This window comes from Schistosoma mansoni, chromosome 3, assembly GCF_000237925.1.
Source record: "Schistosoma mansoni strain Puerto Rico chromosome 3, complete genome".
NCBI classification, from domain to species: domain Eukaryota; kingdom Metazoa; phylum Platyhelminthes; class Trematoda; order Strigeidida; family Schistosomatidae; genus Schistosoma; species Schistosoma mansoni.
In genome coordinates, this window is record NC_031497.1 from 16,394,872 (window position 1) to 16,412,250 (window position 17,379).

Sequence of the window (17,379 nt, forward strand, 5' to 3'; positions counted from 1 at the left end):
CAAAAACCGAACTAATTATGGATTTAACACTCGTATATGCGACAAAATATTACAGACACGTACGCAGTTTATGAAATGAACTAATACTGTAATTTCTACTACCACCATACTGAAATCTTATCCTCATGATGTTCATTTTACGATTACAAAGATTATGTAAAAAAATATCTATTCGATATTAAACCAGATTTAACATTAAAAGTATTTAAACTTGAAGATCGTTTCCTGAAGCTAAGAATTGATTGTAAAAAAATGGACCTTAAATAAACTACTTTACTTTCATCAGTTTTTTTACATAGTTATAAGTAATGTAGAACCTAGCAAATACGTCCATCAGTTTAAATCCCCACACCACATTAGCACAGCCAAACGAAATGATCAAGAAAGATATCTAAGTAGTTGAAGTAGTAAAGGTATCGCTGGTAGCAGAAAAGATTAGGTATAGATAATATGATTACAGAAGGAAGAATAATAAAAAAGATCAAAAGTCAAGATCTAAAGGAATACAAATAGTGGATTCACCTATACCATTTTGGTTTATTCTCAAATTAAACGTCTCGAACTGTTAAGATAATCGCGCGAACCTCAGTCAGGTAGTTTAAACCAACAAATACGGCTCAATCAAACGTCATAACGTCATGGACAGGTGCAATGTCTTGGTTTGGCTTCTAGCTATCTTCCAACCTACTCTTTAATCAACAGACATCGAGCGTTAAGGTTTGTGGTGGTTTAGCCATACTTTTATTATGCATGTGAGGGTTAGTGATATCAACCATCTAGTTGTTCAGATGAACGATAAAGGGATTTCTTGCCCCATTATAATACTTTTACTTACTATAAACCAATTCTTTAATTTTTCATCTATATAAGTCATGCTGTTAAAGTACACTTTGCTTTAGATGGTTATTCAGTCATATACAAAGCAAGATATGACACGACTAATTGTAGATTGAAGGTTGCCGCATTTCATTACATCAGCATGGTAAGAGAAAAATGACAAGAAACAAAAATCTCAGTAACAGTGTAAAATCGAACAAAAACAAATATTTTTACACGTTTTGAATCGCGAGCTGAGCTAAGCTAGACCACCATTGGAAACCAAGACTATGAGACTCCTTGGTAGTGGGCACCCACGACCCCGTATTCGAGCGTTGGACCCGGGACCTTAGATCTGGTTTTAGAACGCTTAACATTTAGACCACTCAAACAGCACCCAACAGTGTTAATGTTTAACTTCAATTAGTTCACGATATTGTGCGACCAACAGCCGAAAACCCTAAACGATTGAGCAATACCCTAAACTTATTGAAGTTGAAAACCAACACCATCGGATGCCCTCTCAGTGGTGTAAAAGCTGAGTGTTCGAGCACCAGACCGAGGGTCCAGCGTTCAAATCCCAGATGCCGGGTCGTGGATGCCCACTAATGCAGAGTCTCATACTAGGACGGAACAGCCGCCTAATGAGTCACGGTTTCCAATGGTGGTCTAGCTTAACTCGGTTCGCGATTTAGAAGCTGAATAAATTGTATAATCTCCACAAAAAGAAATATACATTGAATGAGTTTTCAAAATGGACATCAAAACCTAAACAAATCACTTCATAACTTACATTTAAATCAAACAGAGTTAATTTCTGATGCTGTTCTGGATCAATTTTCAAAGAAATAGACGATGAAGGCTTTGAATCCACTAACATGAAGCAGAAATAAAATAATGATAATCACAGTAAAGATGTTACGTAGTAATACCATAGTAGAGAGAAATGATTAAAACAAAGTGATGAACAAACGAGAAATAACGATTCGTGGGACAACTACATTGTACTACAATAGAATTAACAACAATTTTATATATTATTCTTATTAAGTAAATGAACTAAAGTCGAAAATTTTAGATGACAGTATTTGGCACAATGGTTTAAATAATCACTAAAATAACCAAAGGGATTAAGTTACAGTTTTCGTGGACGGTTGGACGATAGGGATTGTGTAGTCTACGTTACAAACTGATCTTAGTTATACATCTATTGAAGACCAGAAAGCACTAAATAGCTGTTTCGTCCCAGTATAGGGCACAGTAGCAGTGAGTACATACGGCCTAACTGGGGAAGGGACTGAAAACCTTTCGGTCTTACCATAAGCACGTAAGTGTTAGATTGCTGAGACAAAAACTAATGATTTACAGTTCTAACATTGAAACAATTCGACATATTGAGGTATTCTTAGTGTAAAATATAAAATTCAACAATATCCACTCACAACCTTACACTAACAATAGAGATTTATGATTAAAAGACATTACAGCTAAGCACTAATGATAAAATTTATTAAAACTATGTAGAAACGACGGTAATAACAAGAATAATCTTTCTTACCGGTAGCAAGTTCATTTTTGTTGTCAGCATCTAGTTTAGTATCAACGATAATATCTTCACGATCATTTTCTTTAGTATTATTACTACTAACAATACTGGAATTATTAACACTATTATCAACATTATCACAAATGGATAATTTTAAATAATTATTTAATTTCAATAGGTCTGTTTGCTGCTCTAAATTATTACCAGATTTATTATGATTGATTTCAGTAGTAGTATTAGTAGTAGTTGCTGTTTTGAGCGCAGATGATAATTTCACTGTATCAACAGGGTTTTGCATTGCACTAAATACTTTATTTTCAATTTGATTCTTCCATTGTTCAAATTCAATTAATTTTGACTGTAATTTTTCCTTAAATTCCGTCAATTCATCTAAATCATAACGATAACGCATAATTTGGCTATCACGGGGACAACATGTACGTATTTGATAGTGAGCTAAACAAACCATACCTAAAAAAAGATGTTGAAGAAAAGCTAGGACAGGAGTTTAAATGGTAAAATATCAATTAATTTAGTTTAAATATATGTAGATATTGTAATGTCTCCCCAATTACTAATAACCGCTACATTTAGTTATGGTAACTATCTACTTGATGTTACTCACCTAAAATGACTTGAATTAGAATATGTTGCCGGAAAGTTCAGATGCCCCTTAATGGTTGAACGTAAGGGGTATTGCTAAATATAACTAACCGTAAATACATCACCACTAATAGCCAAGCAAAAAGGTTATGTGAAATAATGTCCAATATATTTATACCTTAGAATACATGTGGTTACATTAATCGGTGTATTAGGTGGGAAATGTTAATGTACCTTATTATTAACATCAATAGGATTTGATCAGACAACAGCATACGATAACTAACTCAAGTAACCAGGTTATGCAACTATTCAATTACTTCATAACTTTTTTAACGATAAAATAAACATTCGTATAGACCAATAATAAAAAACCATTTCCGTTTAGCAGATGCTACTCATACACTAGAATTTCAGATTTCTGAATAATGTATTCAAAAACTTAGCCTTCCAAGTCAGATTACTTTTTACAAGATTTCAGGAGAATTCGTTTCCAGGTGCACAGCTTTCGGAAGGCAACGCATCTTTTAAGTGCTGACAAAGATTAGACTAGACCTGTTTGTTGAAAGAGTTAAAAGTCGGTTTCAATATGACGATTCCGGCTATTAATCATATATGTATTGCAAATCAGACATTGATTATATTTGATCTATTTACATTGAATATCTTGCTAGATTCCCATGAAATGATAGTTCTGTAATAAAGAGCTTAACAGTGAACAAACGACCTTAGCAAACTGTTTGGATTACCATAGTTCTAGCTTTAGAAATAACTTTAAATGCACAAGTGATACTGTTTATGATAACGCATAGATTAACATTAAAGCACATCATAGTTGTTCGTTAAATTTCTTACTTTCCGAACATTTACACCCCAATGATGACAAGTAAAGTGTTGTCCTACATAAATCACATTCTCTTTTTTCGTCTTCCGAATTTTCAAAAACCATTCGTTCAGTAAGTCTAACACCAATCCTCGCCAAATGACGTCTTAAACTACGTTCAGTAGTAAGTAAATCGCCTAATTGTTTTGTGATAACCGTTAGAAATTCCACACTGAGTGGTTCAACAGACTTAGCCATACGACACAACAATTCTGCATGTGAGAAAACTGGAGTTCTATGTAAAAGTGCATAGTGCTCAATACAGTTTCGCCCAAATTCAAGCTGAAATAAATCAAAACAAGACAGTGTCAGTTAAGAACGTTTGAAATAATATGCAACATATGAGATCATTACAACAGTTCATTTAGGACACAAAATGCGTAAACTACAACATCACAAAATACAAAACGATGCTTAAAAGATCATTACTTATACAGATTAAAATAAATCTAACATCTCAATAAAAATAGTGAACACCAAATAACTACTTAGATCTGATAAACAACTTTTTCAAGCATTCTGAAAATTTTGTCTACAATAGCAACACTTATCGCATACTTATTCATTTATCACGTTCAATCACACACACGAAGCTTGGAGATACAAACCAAGCTAATAACTTTTGAATTTTGGAATAAGCAGTGTCTAGATGACCAACAACTGATAAAATGAAGAATGTGTATCCCTTTAGTTAACCTAACCTTTAAATTTCCTAAAATCAAAGATAATAACTTGTGCTCTACTAATTATTATTGAATTAGAGTAAGTTGTTTACAACCTTATCAGAACGCAGAATCAAATTACTAGCTAAATACATCTACACGTCTAGGTGATAATGCAATTCAAGTTAACATTTAGGTATAACTTTAGAGAGACAACATAACACCAAAAATATATGGTTTGCCAAAATCTCTCTATACACAAAACTGGGCATCTTATCCTTCTTTTTTTCTCCTACACATCCAACATTTGAATAATCGTTCAAAAGATTGAGTGCAAAACAAACGAACAAGAATTCATCGGCAGAAAGCCCTGTTATGTTTACCCAATCTGCCGGACAAAAGTTGACTGCTTCTGCAAAGTTAAATCCTTGGTTGAAACCAGCATGGAAAGCACGAGGAAACGTTACTACGAATTCACCGACCATTTGGTCAGTACGATAAACAGGGACACCATGTGCTTGGAGTCTAGATGGTGAGACCATTGTAGTCATATGATGCAATAAATCTGGAGAATTGACAAACAATTCAGGGACCTCAGAACGCATAGCCAATTCGAAAGCATCAGCGTAGTTCGTTGGGACTCCATACCATGTCTTCGGCTCACCCCTGAAATGTTCAGAGTAGACAAAACAAAATAATCGGATATAGTACATGAGAAATGTCACTGAATTGCATGATTTTCCAACAAGTTAAATTGCCAAGGTGCTAAGTATATAAAAAAGCGTTTCGAAAATTGTTAGACTCTAAATCGTAACAGCGTTATTTGTATGTATGCAACATAAAAACTAGATCACTGAGAGTATCAAGGTTCAGAGAACCGGACAAACATAATATTGTAGGATCTCGTAAAAAATATTGATAGGACCAAGTATTCATGCTTCGCTACACAAAAAGAATTGATAGAAAAATAGAATTATTGTAATCAATATTTCAGTCGGTGGCTTTATCAGATGTGAGCCAAAACGACATCTACAACTAAATACTTGTGATCTACTTGTATCTTTCAACACTAAGAGGGGTATCTTACAACCACGGAGTAATATGTAAAACAAATAATGCACAGTAAATTTCGACAGAAAAAAAAATAGTTGGTCACCTCGCCATACCACAATTCAAATAGGTCGGGGGATACAAAGAGATTCTCTGTTTCTACTCTGATATGTCACGTGGCCATATCATCGAATCTTAATGAACTATCAACAGATCCATACAAATTCCTAGCATAGACGTGAGCAACAATAAAACGAAGAAAGGAATCACCACCAATACATATCCATTAGAGCGCTTTAACAACCACACCACTATTAAGTCTGCGCTATAATCTACTAGTTGTGATAGTTTCCATTGTAAAATGATTGTTATTTTATGAAAAATGCATCCAGTTGTATGTACCAATACTCGAACAACTGAAGCTGCACAACATTATGGCGTCATACTGGGGCTAGTCATTCAGTTATAATCAAAATAGTATGGCGCAGGTGTGTATCGGCTAAACTTCTCACGCCACACTAGCATAGAGATTAAACGAACAGGTTGATTAGCGAGATTTAAATAATATTAAAAACAAGATAAACGGTAAGATATTTGATTTTGGAAAAAAATGTACAGTATGTCCTTGAACGTATATATATATATATATATATATATATATATCAGAAACAAGGTAGTGTAAACTTAAGTTCCTTGATTTTTTGATTGTGAACCAATAACCAAGTATAAATCCACGTATTACATCTTAAATCATGCTTTTCCTGAATGTATGAGTGATGCTACTCAGCTCTCTAAACCGAAAAATGAGACGCCGCTCAAACCCATGGTAGAAATGTTGAAAGTCGAGTCCCCCAATCAGTCAGTCACAACGTAGGACGTCGTACGTACGTAAGTACATCAGTTCAAGTTGTCATACCACATTAGCACACAGATACAATCGTCAATTCAAATCCCATAGTAGTAGAAGTAGTAAAAGTATAAGCAGTAATCCGAAAGATTAGGGTTTGAAGATGTTATTCAAGGGGTATAATCCAGTGAAATAAATTTGGAAAGAGAAAAAAGAAAGCGACATGAAGAATTAAGATTAGAATTTGGGAGAACACAGAGAGTGAATGCACCTGCGCCATTGCAAACGATTCTGAGCCATGTCATTCAAGGTCTCTAACCATCGGTTGCTATCACCTCGCCGATCCCAGCCAGGTAGTCTACGCCTACAAACATGGCTCAGTTCACTTGTCTGTGACTTCATGAATTCGTGCCATGTTTTGGTCTGGCTGCCCCTAGCTTCCTTCCAACCTACTCCTACACCATAAAACATTGCACGTCGGGGCAGTCGGTGGTGGGGCATACGTAACATGTGTCCCAGCCATCTCAACTGATGAAGTTTCACTACTTCATCAGTCGGTCTACCATCCTTACCTAGTACCCGTTTCCTAACAACTGCATTACTTACTCGGTGGTCCCAGGATATACGAGAACTGCTTCGAAGACACCATTAATCGAATACTAGTAGCCTACGAATATCCCCTACTCTTACCGGCCATGTTTCACTGCCATAAAGTAGGATGGGACGAACTGCTGCGCAGTAAACCCTTACTTTGGTTGGTAGACGGATGTCTCACCTACGCAATAAATGACGTAAGTCGGTGAAAGCTGGTCGAGCCTTCTGTACCCGTGCTGACATATCGCCACACACCAGACCACAAGGACTGATGAGACTACTAAAATAAGTGAAGCGGTCAACACGTTCAACTACTTCACTCTCTATCATTAGTTCAGGTGTCGAAGCAACCTAATCCTGAAGTAACATTTTGCACTTCGAGGAGGAGAATTTCTTACGGCGGTCAGAAGACTGCATTTTGTCAGCGTCTTCATCAAATAGGACTATGTCATCGGCATATTCTAAGTCAGCAAGTGAATCTGCCGGTAAAAGTTCAACTTCTGGAGATTTACCTGATGAAAGTGTCCCCCAATCACTGAACTTCTGTTTCACTAAATACATTGCAACAGCTAATGTAACTCGGGATTGTCAAAAACAGAAGTTTAGATGAATAATGTGAAAACATATCCATTCCAAATCAACTTGTTTTCAAAAAAGCACTTTGCATCTCAGAAATTAAAACCAAAGTTAAGCTGGAATTTATCAATCTAAAAAACATGGAAGTAAATAGCTATCAGTCCCAATATTTAAAGATTTCAGATTTAATAAGTATATCTCTCCCTCCGAGTTATACTACTGTATGTCAAAATGTAAACTGTACATAGAAATACAAGCCCGTTAAGTATATAACACTTAATTAGGTATGTAAAACAAGATATTAAGAATCACAGATGATAAGATTAATGCTTACATATGCAGATAGTTAATGGAGTAACTCCAATGATCTTCTGTGTGCCAACAAAAACAAGAAAACGCCATACCAACATAGCACCAAGGAATCTGAAATTAAGATAGACTTTGAATCAAATCTAAATGCAAAACAATCTTACGTCACGAAATTTATTCCAAGTCAACATAACACTTTCGTGAACATAAATAATGATCAAAATCCAACGTAGAGTGTGACTCATTGGTTCAAGACATACCTTTAAGACATCAAGTTTTAACTCTGAACTCCACTTTGGTTACTCTTTGGAAAAGGGAGTAAAGTAGCATTTGTATCTATCATGTAAGTGGTAAAATAATCCGGTAAATGAAGACAAACTGTTTTCAGTGGACAGTTATTTTATCAAGTTCTTATGCAAACAAATCACTACAGGGGAAGTGGTGTGTAAAACAATGAACCAAAGGTTTACACAAAAGTTAGTGTTATTGTAACTCGATTTTATCAATGTCAACTTCATTATATGATTGATTTTTCGACTTAAAAATCAGTCAGTTAACCTTTGAACATCTAAGAGATAACTAAATATCCTGAAGAGGAATCAACATGTTTTCTTTTGTGTGTACTCAGATTCCAACAATCTGGCTGCTTACCAGTTATATTGGGATTTGCTAGACAATGGTTGTAAGTATGACAATGACATGGATAATGACTGGAAACTGTTCTCTAGAAATACCCACGTTTAGAAGAACTCTAATTTCCGATCCCATAGATTCTGAGGAAATTTACAATGATAGTGAGATACACTTTGGAACATTAGGACAGAACGGATTACGATCCAACAAAAATGCTATGGTTAAGACTAGAAGTAGAGGTCATATATCGGCTTCTTAGTGCAACAGGTCTGCACTTTACCAGTGAGGCAGCAATATATATACAAACGTACTATGTTCTATGATGATAAATGACGCGTATGATTGACAGAACTATGCTCCACTTAATAAGAAAAATCGGCTACGAAGGTAGTGCATTTTCAAAACAAAAGCACCTTTGAGTGACTAGATAGGTTTCACAGTAGTATCCACAAAACACAACTAAACTAAATCCTGTTGAAGAAGTGAACATTTTAATTCAAACTTAATGGAATAGATAATGGTGTCCAGAGTGTGCATGTATGATAGTCAGATGCCTAATGCATTTCTGTTCTTCCACCTCTTGGTTTGAGTTGTTGGTAAAAAAAACTACACATCGATTGTAGGCTCCAAATGAGTAGTCGGTGAGTCTTTTAAAAAAGTGATAATACATGTAGTAAAAGCCTGTGAATAAAGTACTACCTGAAACATTTATTTCGTGATGCATACCCACAACCGCTCTCCTATCCCTTTTTACTTTGTGAATTATATTTAATTACACAGTTATCAGATAACCAACTAAAAAAATAGTTTACGGTAAAACCAGGAAAATATACACACTCACACGAAGAGTAAGCTGACTACTTAGAATTTAACTGTCTAGGGGAATGACCAAAACAATGATAAACATATTTCTTAGTTATTTAAAACTATTTTCTAGCATAAATTATCCCATTCGGATAAGCAGGAAGGAACCTAATCACAGGAATATGTATACATAAACATTCAGGACTTACTATCATTCCCGATATATTCCGTGGTAAAAATCTAAGAGCAGAATTATCTAGCAGAGGAGTGTTGTTCAAATTCCAAGGTGAAGTAGCATAGTTTTTCGACTTCTGACTGGTCCTTCCTTGTCGGGAAGTTGGGAAGCCTGACCCATGTTCACGAGCATTCAGGTCGGCCCCATACTCCACACTTACTCCAGTATCTTCGGAGCCAACAAGGCGCCAAAACTCCGCTTCAGCCTCTTCAAGTGAAACCATCTAAAAGGATGAGTTAGAGTGCATGAAAAGCTTACATGCGTTGGTTTTCCGAAGTGCTTTGCCTTGAAATCATCAGCCCGAATCCCAAATGTATGAAGAGTATATTTTACATTTGAGCTTTTAAATCCAAAAACTTCATATCGATTTAACCGCTTATATCTTCTTATTATGCAAGAACGACAGTACCAGTTTCCCTTAGGAACATCAGACAAAGGTGGATCAAGGCAGTACGTGTGACATGCTCCATAGGTTTCACAACCATCGCACAAGAGGAGGTATTTGTCATCATTACCAAGGTTGCACACAGAGCATACCATCTTTTCGACCTAAAAGGAGCAAGTTACTTAAACTTTTGTATACCGGTGGTTTATTTTTTCGCGACTGACTTGAACATGAAAACTCTAAATGCTCATTACCATTAACCTATAAATGATAATATAAACAATAATAGTACACACCGATTCATCAGCGATAAATGTATCATGGGGCAATAAGTACTTCTTATAGTGTGAGGACAGAGAAGAGGCAAAAGACGGAACTGCTGGCAAGCCGATTTCCCCACAAATTTTACACCAAAGCTTTTTTTCGCACACAGTCTGGTAGCCGCCAGCACTCTGAACCTGTTTCCATAATCGATAAATATTGATACTTCTTCCTTTTATTTGGGGGACAAACAGGGTAACATCCTAAAAAAACTCAATCGTTAGGTACTCCATACTACCTGAGCCTCCCAAAAATTTATCAGAGAAGTAATAAAGTGGTATCTTACACGATTGTACGCACAAACATCAGACAACTCCTGAACTCTGGGGACAAAAGTAAAGTTTTGTTGATCGACACAGAAAGGTGGCTTCCAACCCTGCCAAGATTAATAAATAATAAATATGGTAGGAATCTTACATTTGGGGGGCGTATTTTACAAATTCCGTAATTAAATGCTATCGGGGAAATACGTTGAACATAACTAATAGGGTCAGTAAATTCTTCAGGTGTTGGGTTGAAAACTGGGGCGGGTGGAGGGCGGATGAAATCCAAAGGCATAGGAGAAAAACTGAATGATTGAGACTTCATAAACCCATTTCCTAAGTGTTTTGAACAGCCGCTACCATCATACGTTTCAACGACCTTCATATCTCTACAGGATACTTCAGTTTCATTTCAGTTTCCGTTTGGAAAGGACAGGAAGCTAGGTAGCCTGTATTTGTCCTGATAATGATGGTCTCTCAGTCGATTCAACTTTCTTTTGAAAGCGTCGACAGATGGAGCTTCAATCGCGTGTTGAGGTAATGAATTCCGTTCATTGATTATTCGATGGGAAAGTCGATAGTCAACTGACAAGTAATCTGTTTTGGGCTTGTGAACTTTTTCAAAGTGTCGTCGTAAATTCTTTGTTTTTGGAAGACAAGAAAAACGAAGGAATATTAGAGGGAAACTTATCACTAAGTAATTTAAAAACTGTGGTGAAGTAGCCTCTGGTTCTTCTATATTACAATCGAGATAGGTTTAATTTAACCAGTCAAGCATCACATGGACGCCGTGCCATTCTGGGAATCAGCTAAGTTTCGGTTCTTCTAACCTTTTCCAACAGCTCATTGCCCCTTTTTAGGTAGCGGCTAGACACTTATATGCAGTACTCGGGTTTTAGACGAACGAATACCATATACAAAGTTAAGGTTTTAGCATCGACATGTCTAAGAGCCCTAAGCATAGACCATCGGATCCTAAAACCTTTAGCGGTTATCGCACGGCAGTGTAGTGTAGTTTTTGAAACTTGGCTAACGATGACTTAAATCATTGTGTGTCTTGATAACAGGTAGCTCACTGTTGTTCACAGTGTATGTATATGTACCTCGGTTAACAATATGCTTCATAATGTACTTGAAAGCAACTGCCAAATTTTAAACTATTCAGATGATATTTTCAGGTCATTTTGAAGCGCCAAACTATCACCTTTACTTTTATCGCTCTCCATATCTTGACATCGTCAGCATATAACAAAACCAGTGGTGATGGGAGACTAGGAAGGTCACTTACGTCCAGGAGGAACAACACTGGTCCCCAAACTGTACCCTAAAGCATTCCGCTAAGCACAGTTTCCCAGCTAGACAACTGTGATCTCACCCGTGCACTTTATTGACACTGTAGCTGTAAATAATTCCCCTAAATCAATAGCTTCCTAAGTGTTCGACATTGGATAATGACCACGTTGTTTAAGTGGACTTGGTTAACTGAAGGCTTTCGGTCATGCATTCGTACCAGATCACGTTTCGAACCAGCGTGGGAGACAGCTCCTACGTTCACTAGCCAGATTAGAGCAAACGCTTCTCGATATATTAATAACGTATCAAATATATCTTTCCGATCCCTTCGCATCTGACTTCTGATTTCGGTTGGGGAAAGCTTTGAATATAGGTGTTACTGGTAGCTAGTTGTCAAACTAGAAAAATAGTCGTATCTTCAAAACCAAACTATGAAGTCCGTTGTCCTTCCTTCAATCCTGATGTTGCGTAACTTATATAACAATCTGTTGTGAGGAACTTTGTCGAAAACCTCATTGATGTCAATGTAGGTTGCATCTATAGGTAACTTTTGATCCTTCAGAGTGCACCAACTTTCGCGGGCTACTAATAATTTAGTGAGACAGGACTAACCTGTTCTAAAGCTATGCTGCTTTTCCGAAAGAATTCGGTTTTCTTCGAGATACTTTAACAACACCCTCCGAATAATATTTTCCAAAATTTCAACAACCACACTGGTTAGGCTTACGGGTCCATAGTTTTCAAGTTTATGTCACATACCTGTTTTGAATATTGGATTTACTATAGCATCCTTCCAATCTTTTGCTAATTGACCCTGCCTTTCATGTAGATTGAGACATCTGCTTAAGGGATTCGCGACAAAATTTACTAATCCCTTTAGTGACCTAGTATGCACTTCATCCAGTGCCATGGATCTGCCTACATCAAGCTCACTTAGCAGACCAAAAACTTCGAGTTCTTTAATAGTCACAGTGATCGACGTGTGTGTGCGGACTATGTGAACTGAGGGGGAGTGCACCTCTATGGTATATACATTGGTAAAGGGATTTGAGAATACCTGATCTGTGCCATAGTCGCCCTACACTGGTGATGCAGCACGATTGCCTACCCAAAGCACTCCCATATTTCCTCTTCTTTAAGTTCCGTGGTTTATGTGCGAGTATAAGTGCTTCGGCTATTTTATATATTCCTCAATAAGGTTTTTTTCTTACAACATTTCAACCTTGCGGAGGGTATGTGTAGTGTATTGACTTCTACGTACGAATTTCTGAATCCATCCTAAGCCGTTTCAATCGGAGGCTCTCGTTTTATTGACCAATATACTGAATGTATAGTATCCTGTATATTTGCTTACTCATGTCCCATTTTAATGGGATATGTTATTGATAGGAGTAAATGCGCTAGTATTTCTGATGAATAGAGCTACTCTTCCTTCTAGATTCTGCCAGCCCTTACTGATGCGAAACCGTGAAAATCAAGTTGCTTACTGTCTACAGACTGCGTCCGCCGATTTTCTGTAACTGTGATTACATACGACCAGGTAGAGTCTATCTGTACACCTAGCTCCGATCGCTTGTTGAGAAAGCCACGGGGATTTATGTAACAGATCTGAAAACCGTTTAAATGGCTCCGTGATGCACCCAAAGTAGCTTAGGCATCATTCTCTGTCGAATCCTCACCACTCAAAAATTTACACTTTCAGGCTTATTCTCCCCAGCATCTAACCATAATTTTAGTTCTACTTCAGCTTCTCGTCTTTTCATAGGGTCCGCTAGCGGCAAGTACTTATGGACAAAAATTCCTAACCTCTTTAGTGTTTATGTCCGTTTTGTATCATTAAGTCGTTTTCATTAATAGATTTAAATATTACTTTTGGCAGCTTGGTTTGATTTTTCCAAGTCCACTAAGCTGCCTGATCTGTAAACGTTTAGCAAGGTGACTCCAGAGAACTCCTGAGGTACTAGTTGGTTTAATGGATCTTTTATCAACTCAATGTCATGTTCAAAACGGGTTCTGGGTTCTGAGCTTTCACGCTCCTTTACTCTATGAAAGACAAGTGACCTGTCACTATGATCAGTGTTAAGTTATGATTCTTGTGGTTGGCTCAGTTTTTCAAGCCTGTTGTTGATGATGCTTTTGTTTCGCTTTAAGCACCAAACAATTTGATTGAACCAAATGTTCCGTGGTCGGATTTTGTTTGATTTCAGTCTATTTGTTTAGGTTTTTGTGTTTTATTTTGCTGAACTAAAATGTTTTATCTATTTTGTGTTCCCCGTTGTTTTCGACTGCACATTTTTATTATCTACCTCATATTCTGGACAAACTATTATTGTGACAGACCAATCTATTACGTTCATGTTAACTGTGGAAAGCAAGTTGGTAACAGTGATAGACTGAACCCTAAAATGAAAATGAATAGATTTTCGCCAAAGCGTCCTGTTGGCAACCTAAGGAACCTCAAAGATACACTTCTGTCTGATGATAGCTGTAAAAGACGTAACACCGTAGAAATCTTTCGAAAGTGCTGTATTGAACAATACCATTATTTCTTTAGTCCACCGCCCTGTCTTGAGTGCCAACATTCGATCAGAAATCTTGTTACTGCATTTATAGTTCTCAGTCTTCTTTATCTGACCTTTAATTGTTTGACGTCGGTTAATATATGCCTTTATTATTTACTTTCCTTACACAATCCCTAGACATTGACATTGAAGTAGTAATTGATTAAGGCCAAGGTCTAAGCTCAGTTGGGCCGGTGGTTTTCGATATTTTATTACCTGTAAGAAAAGGTCATTCTAACTCTTGCAGATAGATATTTCACCTCATTTTGTTCGGAATAATCTTATTGGTTTTCGGGTACCGAACACTTTTTCATAATTATTTTCTTTTGCAGTTTAATACGCTTAACCGTCCTGAAAGAAACCCTTGGCTGTATGGCACATGCTGAGTCTTTTCAGGCATTGCATACCTTTTTAAATAATTTGCTTTTGCGCCTAAGTTAAATGTGAATGAGCTGAAATGAATTTGTGTGATGTAATTTAGCATTGTTGACTTAAGAAGACCTCCTACATCACACAGAAGGTAGTACTTTGGTCAAATAGAAAGAACTATAGTTCTTCTGTCCTCTGCGTTCAGAAGAAATTCCGGAACTCCTGTTGTTATGCATATTGCGATGTATTCAATTGCAATCAAATGTTTCACGGTAAAAAAAACTCTCGCCCGCACAATTTAAAACAAATTTTTGTTAGTAAATGTATATCAGCTTCACGGGGTCGCAATCCATGTCTTTCATTATCCGAGTCTTACCAAACAATAGTCTGAAGAAATCAAAATAAGCGAATAATATTGCAGTAGTTAAAGGACTCGGATTTAGATGATTACAATACTAAGGTGACTGAGAGCAGATAGCTAAACAGATCAGCCCCATATATATTACTCTGAAAACTAGACAATTAACCTTAAGTACAAACGGGAGCTTATCTGAGATAACAGGAAACGACCAGCAAAAATCATGGTTCGAAACAGATTGTCTGATAAATATCTTTGCCCATAGGCGTACGCTCAGTGCAGAAGCAACGCCGTAGACAGTATTGTGTGCCTTGATCGTCACTAGACGTTAAATGGGGCAGAAAACACGATCAGCTATGATATTTGGTATCGATCAAATCACCACGGTCTTATGAACTACACCTCTTACTGATGACGCATCTTGAGGTGTAGATTACTGTCCTTCCTTGCAACTTTTAGACTGTCTTCCACTCATTTTGAGCAACAAAAGAGCTGGAAGGATGAGGTAGCCGATTTGATTCAGGCAGCAGGATCAAGACTTAATATAACAAACTATAAACTGATGAATCCTACCAGATTCATGATCAGAATGGATAGTCAAACGATTTTGGAGATGGTCCAAAGTGAAAGTGAAATCTAATATCACGAAAGCGACTAGCAGAGTCGTTAGACAACAGAAAATCGGTAAAGCTGATTCATAAAGAATCCACAACAGGCGTCGGATTAAGTTGCAAATCCTAAAGGTAACCTGTGATCTATTTGATACGTCGCCGGATTTCTGATTGGGCGCCAATAGAGACTGTACATAAGCTATAAACTCTGCTTTCTGGAATTTTTACCCTGTAAAGCAACGCAAGGCCCAGCGCTTGCTACTGCGTCGTTAATTTTCCTTTTACAAGAGCTTTCACGTGCCGAAACGTAATTAATTTTAGCTTCAAGGACTTCAAAATGTGATAAGAAACGAAGGAAAGCGATTTCCATGCACTACATATGAACTTTCGAGTCTTAATCCTTTCATCTAAATTATGAATAATGTACATCAAATTAGATATCTACATGTCCTCAAGGCATGAGTGATAGAAAGCATAAGATGCAGATAACGTATGAGGATTCAGACGCAACGTATCATCCATAGTGTTTGTGAAGAAAGGGAAAACGTTCTATCGCCGAGTCATATTTTAGTATATTCACCGTATTTTCCACAATCCTTTGGAGTCTGGAATTGGAAAATAGGGTGCAGGTCAAAAAGCCCTCTTTTTAAGCTACGCAAACTCCTGATCGAGTTGGGAAGCCAAGTAGGTTCGCATGATTACGATTACTTTTATAACTACTTCCAATTAAGAAATTCAGTCGTAAGAATTCGTTCATCCTTAAAACCTTATTGAAGAATCGAGATATTTAGATATCATAAGGATGTCCAGGGTAAAGAATCACTGAATGATGATGCTTCCGAGCAACTCCACGGATGTTAGAGACTTCACTAATCCGTCCGACTCTACTGTGAAATGCGATTTGCATTTGGACCTGATAAAGAGGACAATAATATAGATTATGGCCTTCCATATAATTTACTTGAGAGGTAAGGGGATATAATCACTTGGAATTTACGGGTTTAGCTAATTCATGAACTTAAGGTTCAATGTGGTTTTAATGCGATTGTAATGTCGCCTAATTAAATTTGTAGCACCACTGAAGTTCGATGAAAGTAAAAGACCCACAACTTGTTAATTGGCGTATCAGATCACATAGAGACTCATCACTGAAGATATCACGGAATTTCAGTGTTTGTCAACGCTTCTATCCTAAACTTCTCTTTATATACGAATCCAAAATTCAATCAAATCAGAAGCCAAGAATGAAAAGATGCAAAGATACTGACGATGCAACGGATGTTCTAGTTTTACAACTAGCTACCAGTAGCACCTTCTATATTCGATCGTTCCCAGTCAGATAGAAATCAGAAGTCAGACGAGAAGAGGCAGGAAAGATATATTTAATTCGTTACCAATATATCGAGGACCTTTTCTATAAGCTGGCTAATGAAACGTAGGAGCTGTGTCCCACGCCGTGTTGAAACGTGATCTGGTACGGATGCATGACCGAAAGCCTTCAGTTAAACAAGTCCACTTAAACAACATGGTCAGCATCCAATGTCGAACACTTAATGAGCTATTGATTTTGGGGAATTATTTACAGCTACAGATCACTCCCCCCCTAGTGAGGTAGTGATGCCCCTAAGACGTGACCAGCCAGAAGTTTAAACCCAACGAG

The 17,379-nt window shown here is 37.0% G+C and overlaps 1 protein-coding gene across 1 annotated transcript in view; it reads right to left on the minus strand.

The window, feature by feature from the left end:
- Positions 1-10,912, minus strand: part of Smp_156290 (putative jumonji/arid domain-containing protein) — a gene marked incomplete at both ends in the record, with an annotated part of 38,915 nt that extends 28,003 nt beyond the window's left edge. The window contains 10 exons of the mRNA XM_018799416.1: positions 2,567-2,833; positions 3,821-4,130; positions 4,894-5,176; positions 7,912-8,000; positions 9,533-9,781; positions 9,817-10,107; positions 10,142-10,204; positions 10,240-10,467; positions 10,503-10,640; positions 10,682-10,912. Coding sequence (XP_018651207.1) covers positions 2,567-2,833; positions 3,821-4,130; positions 4,894-5,176; positions 7,912-8,000; positions 9,533-9,781; positions 9,817-10,107; positions 10,142-10,204; positions 10,240-10,467; positions 10,503-10,640; positions 10,682-10,912 — 2,149 coding nt within the window. The remainder of the gene's footprint in view (positions 1-2,566; positions 2,834-3,820; positions 4,131-4,893; positions 5,177-7,911; positions 8,001-9,532; positions 9,782-9,816; positions 10,108-10,141; positions 10,205-10,239; positions 10,468-10,502; positions 10,641-10,681) is intronic.
- Positions 10,913-17,379: the final 6,467 nt, after the last annotated feature.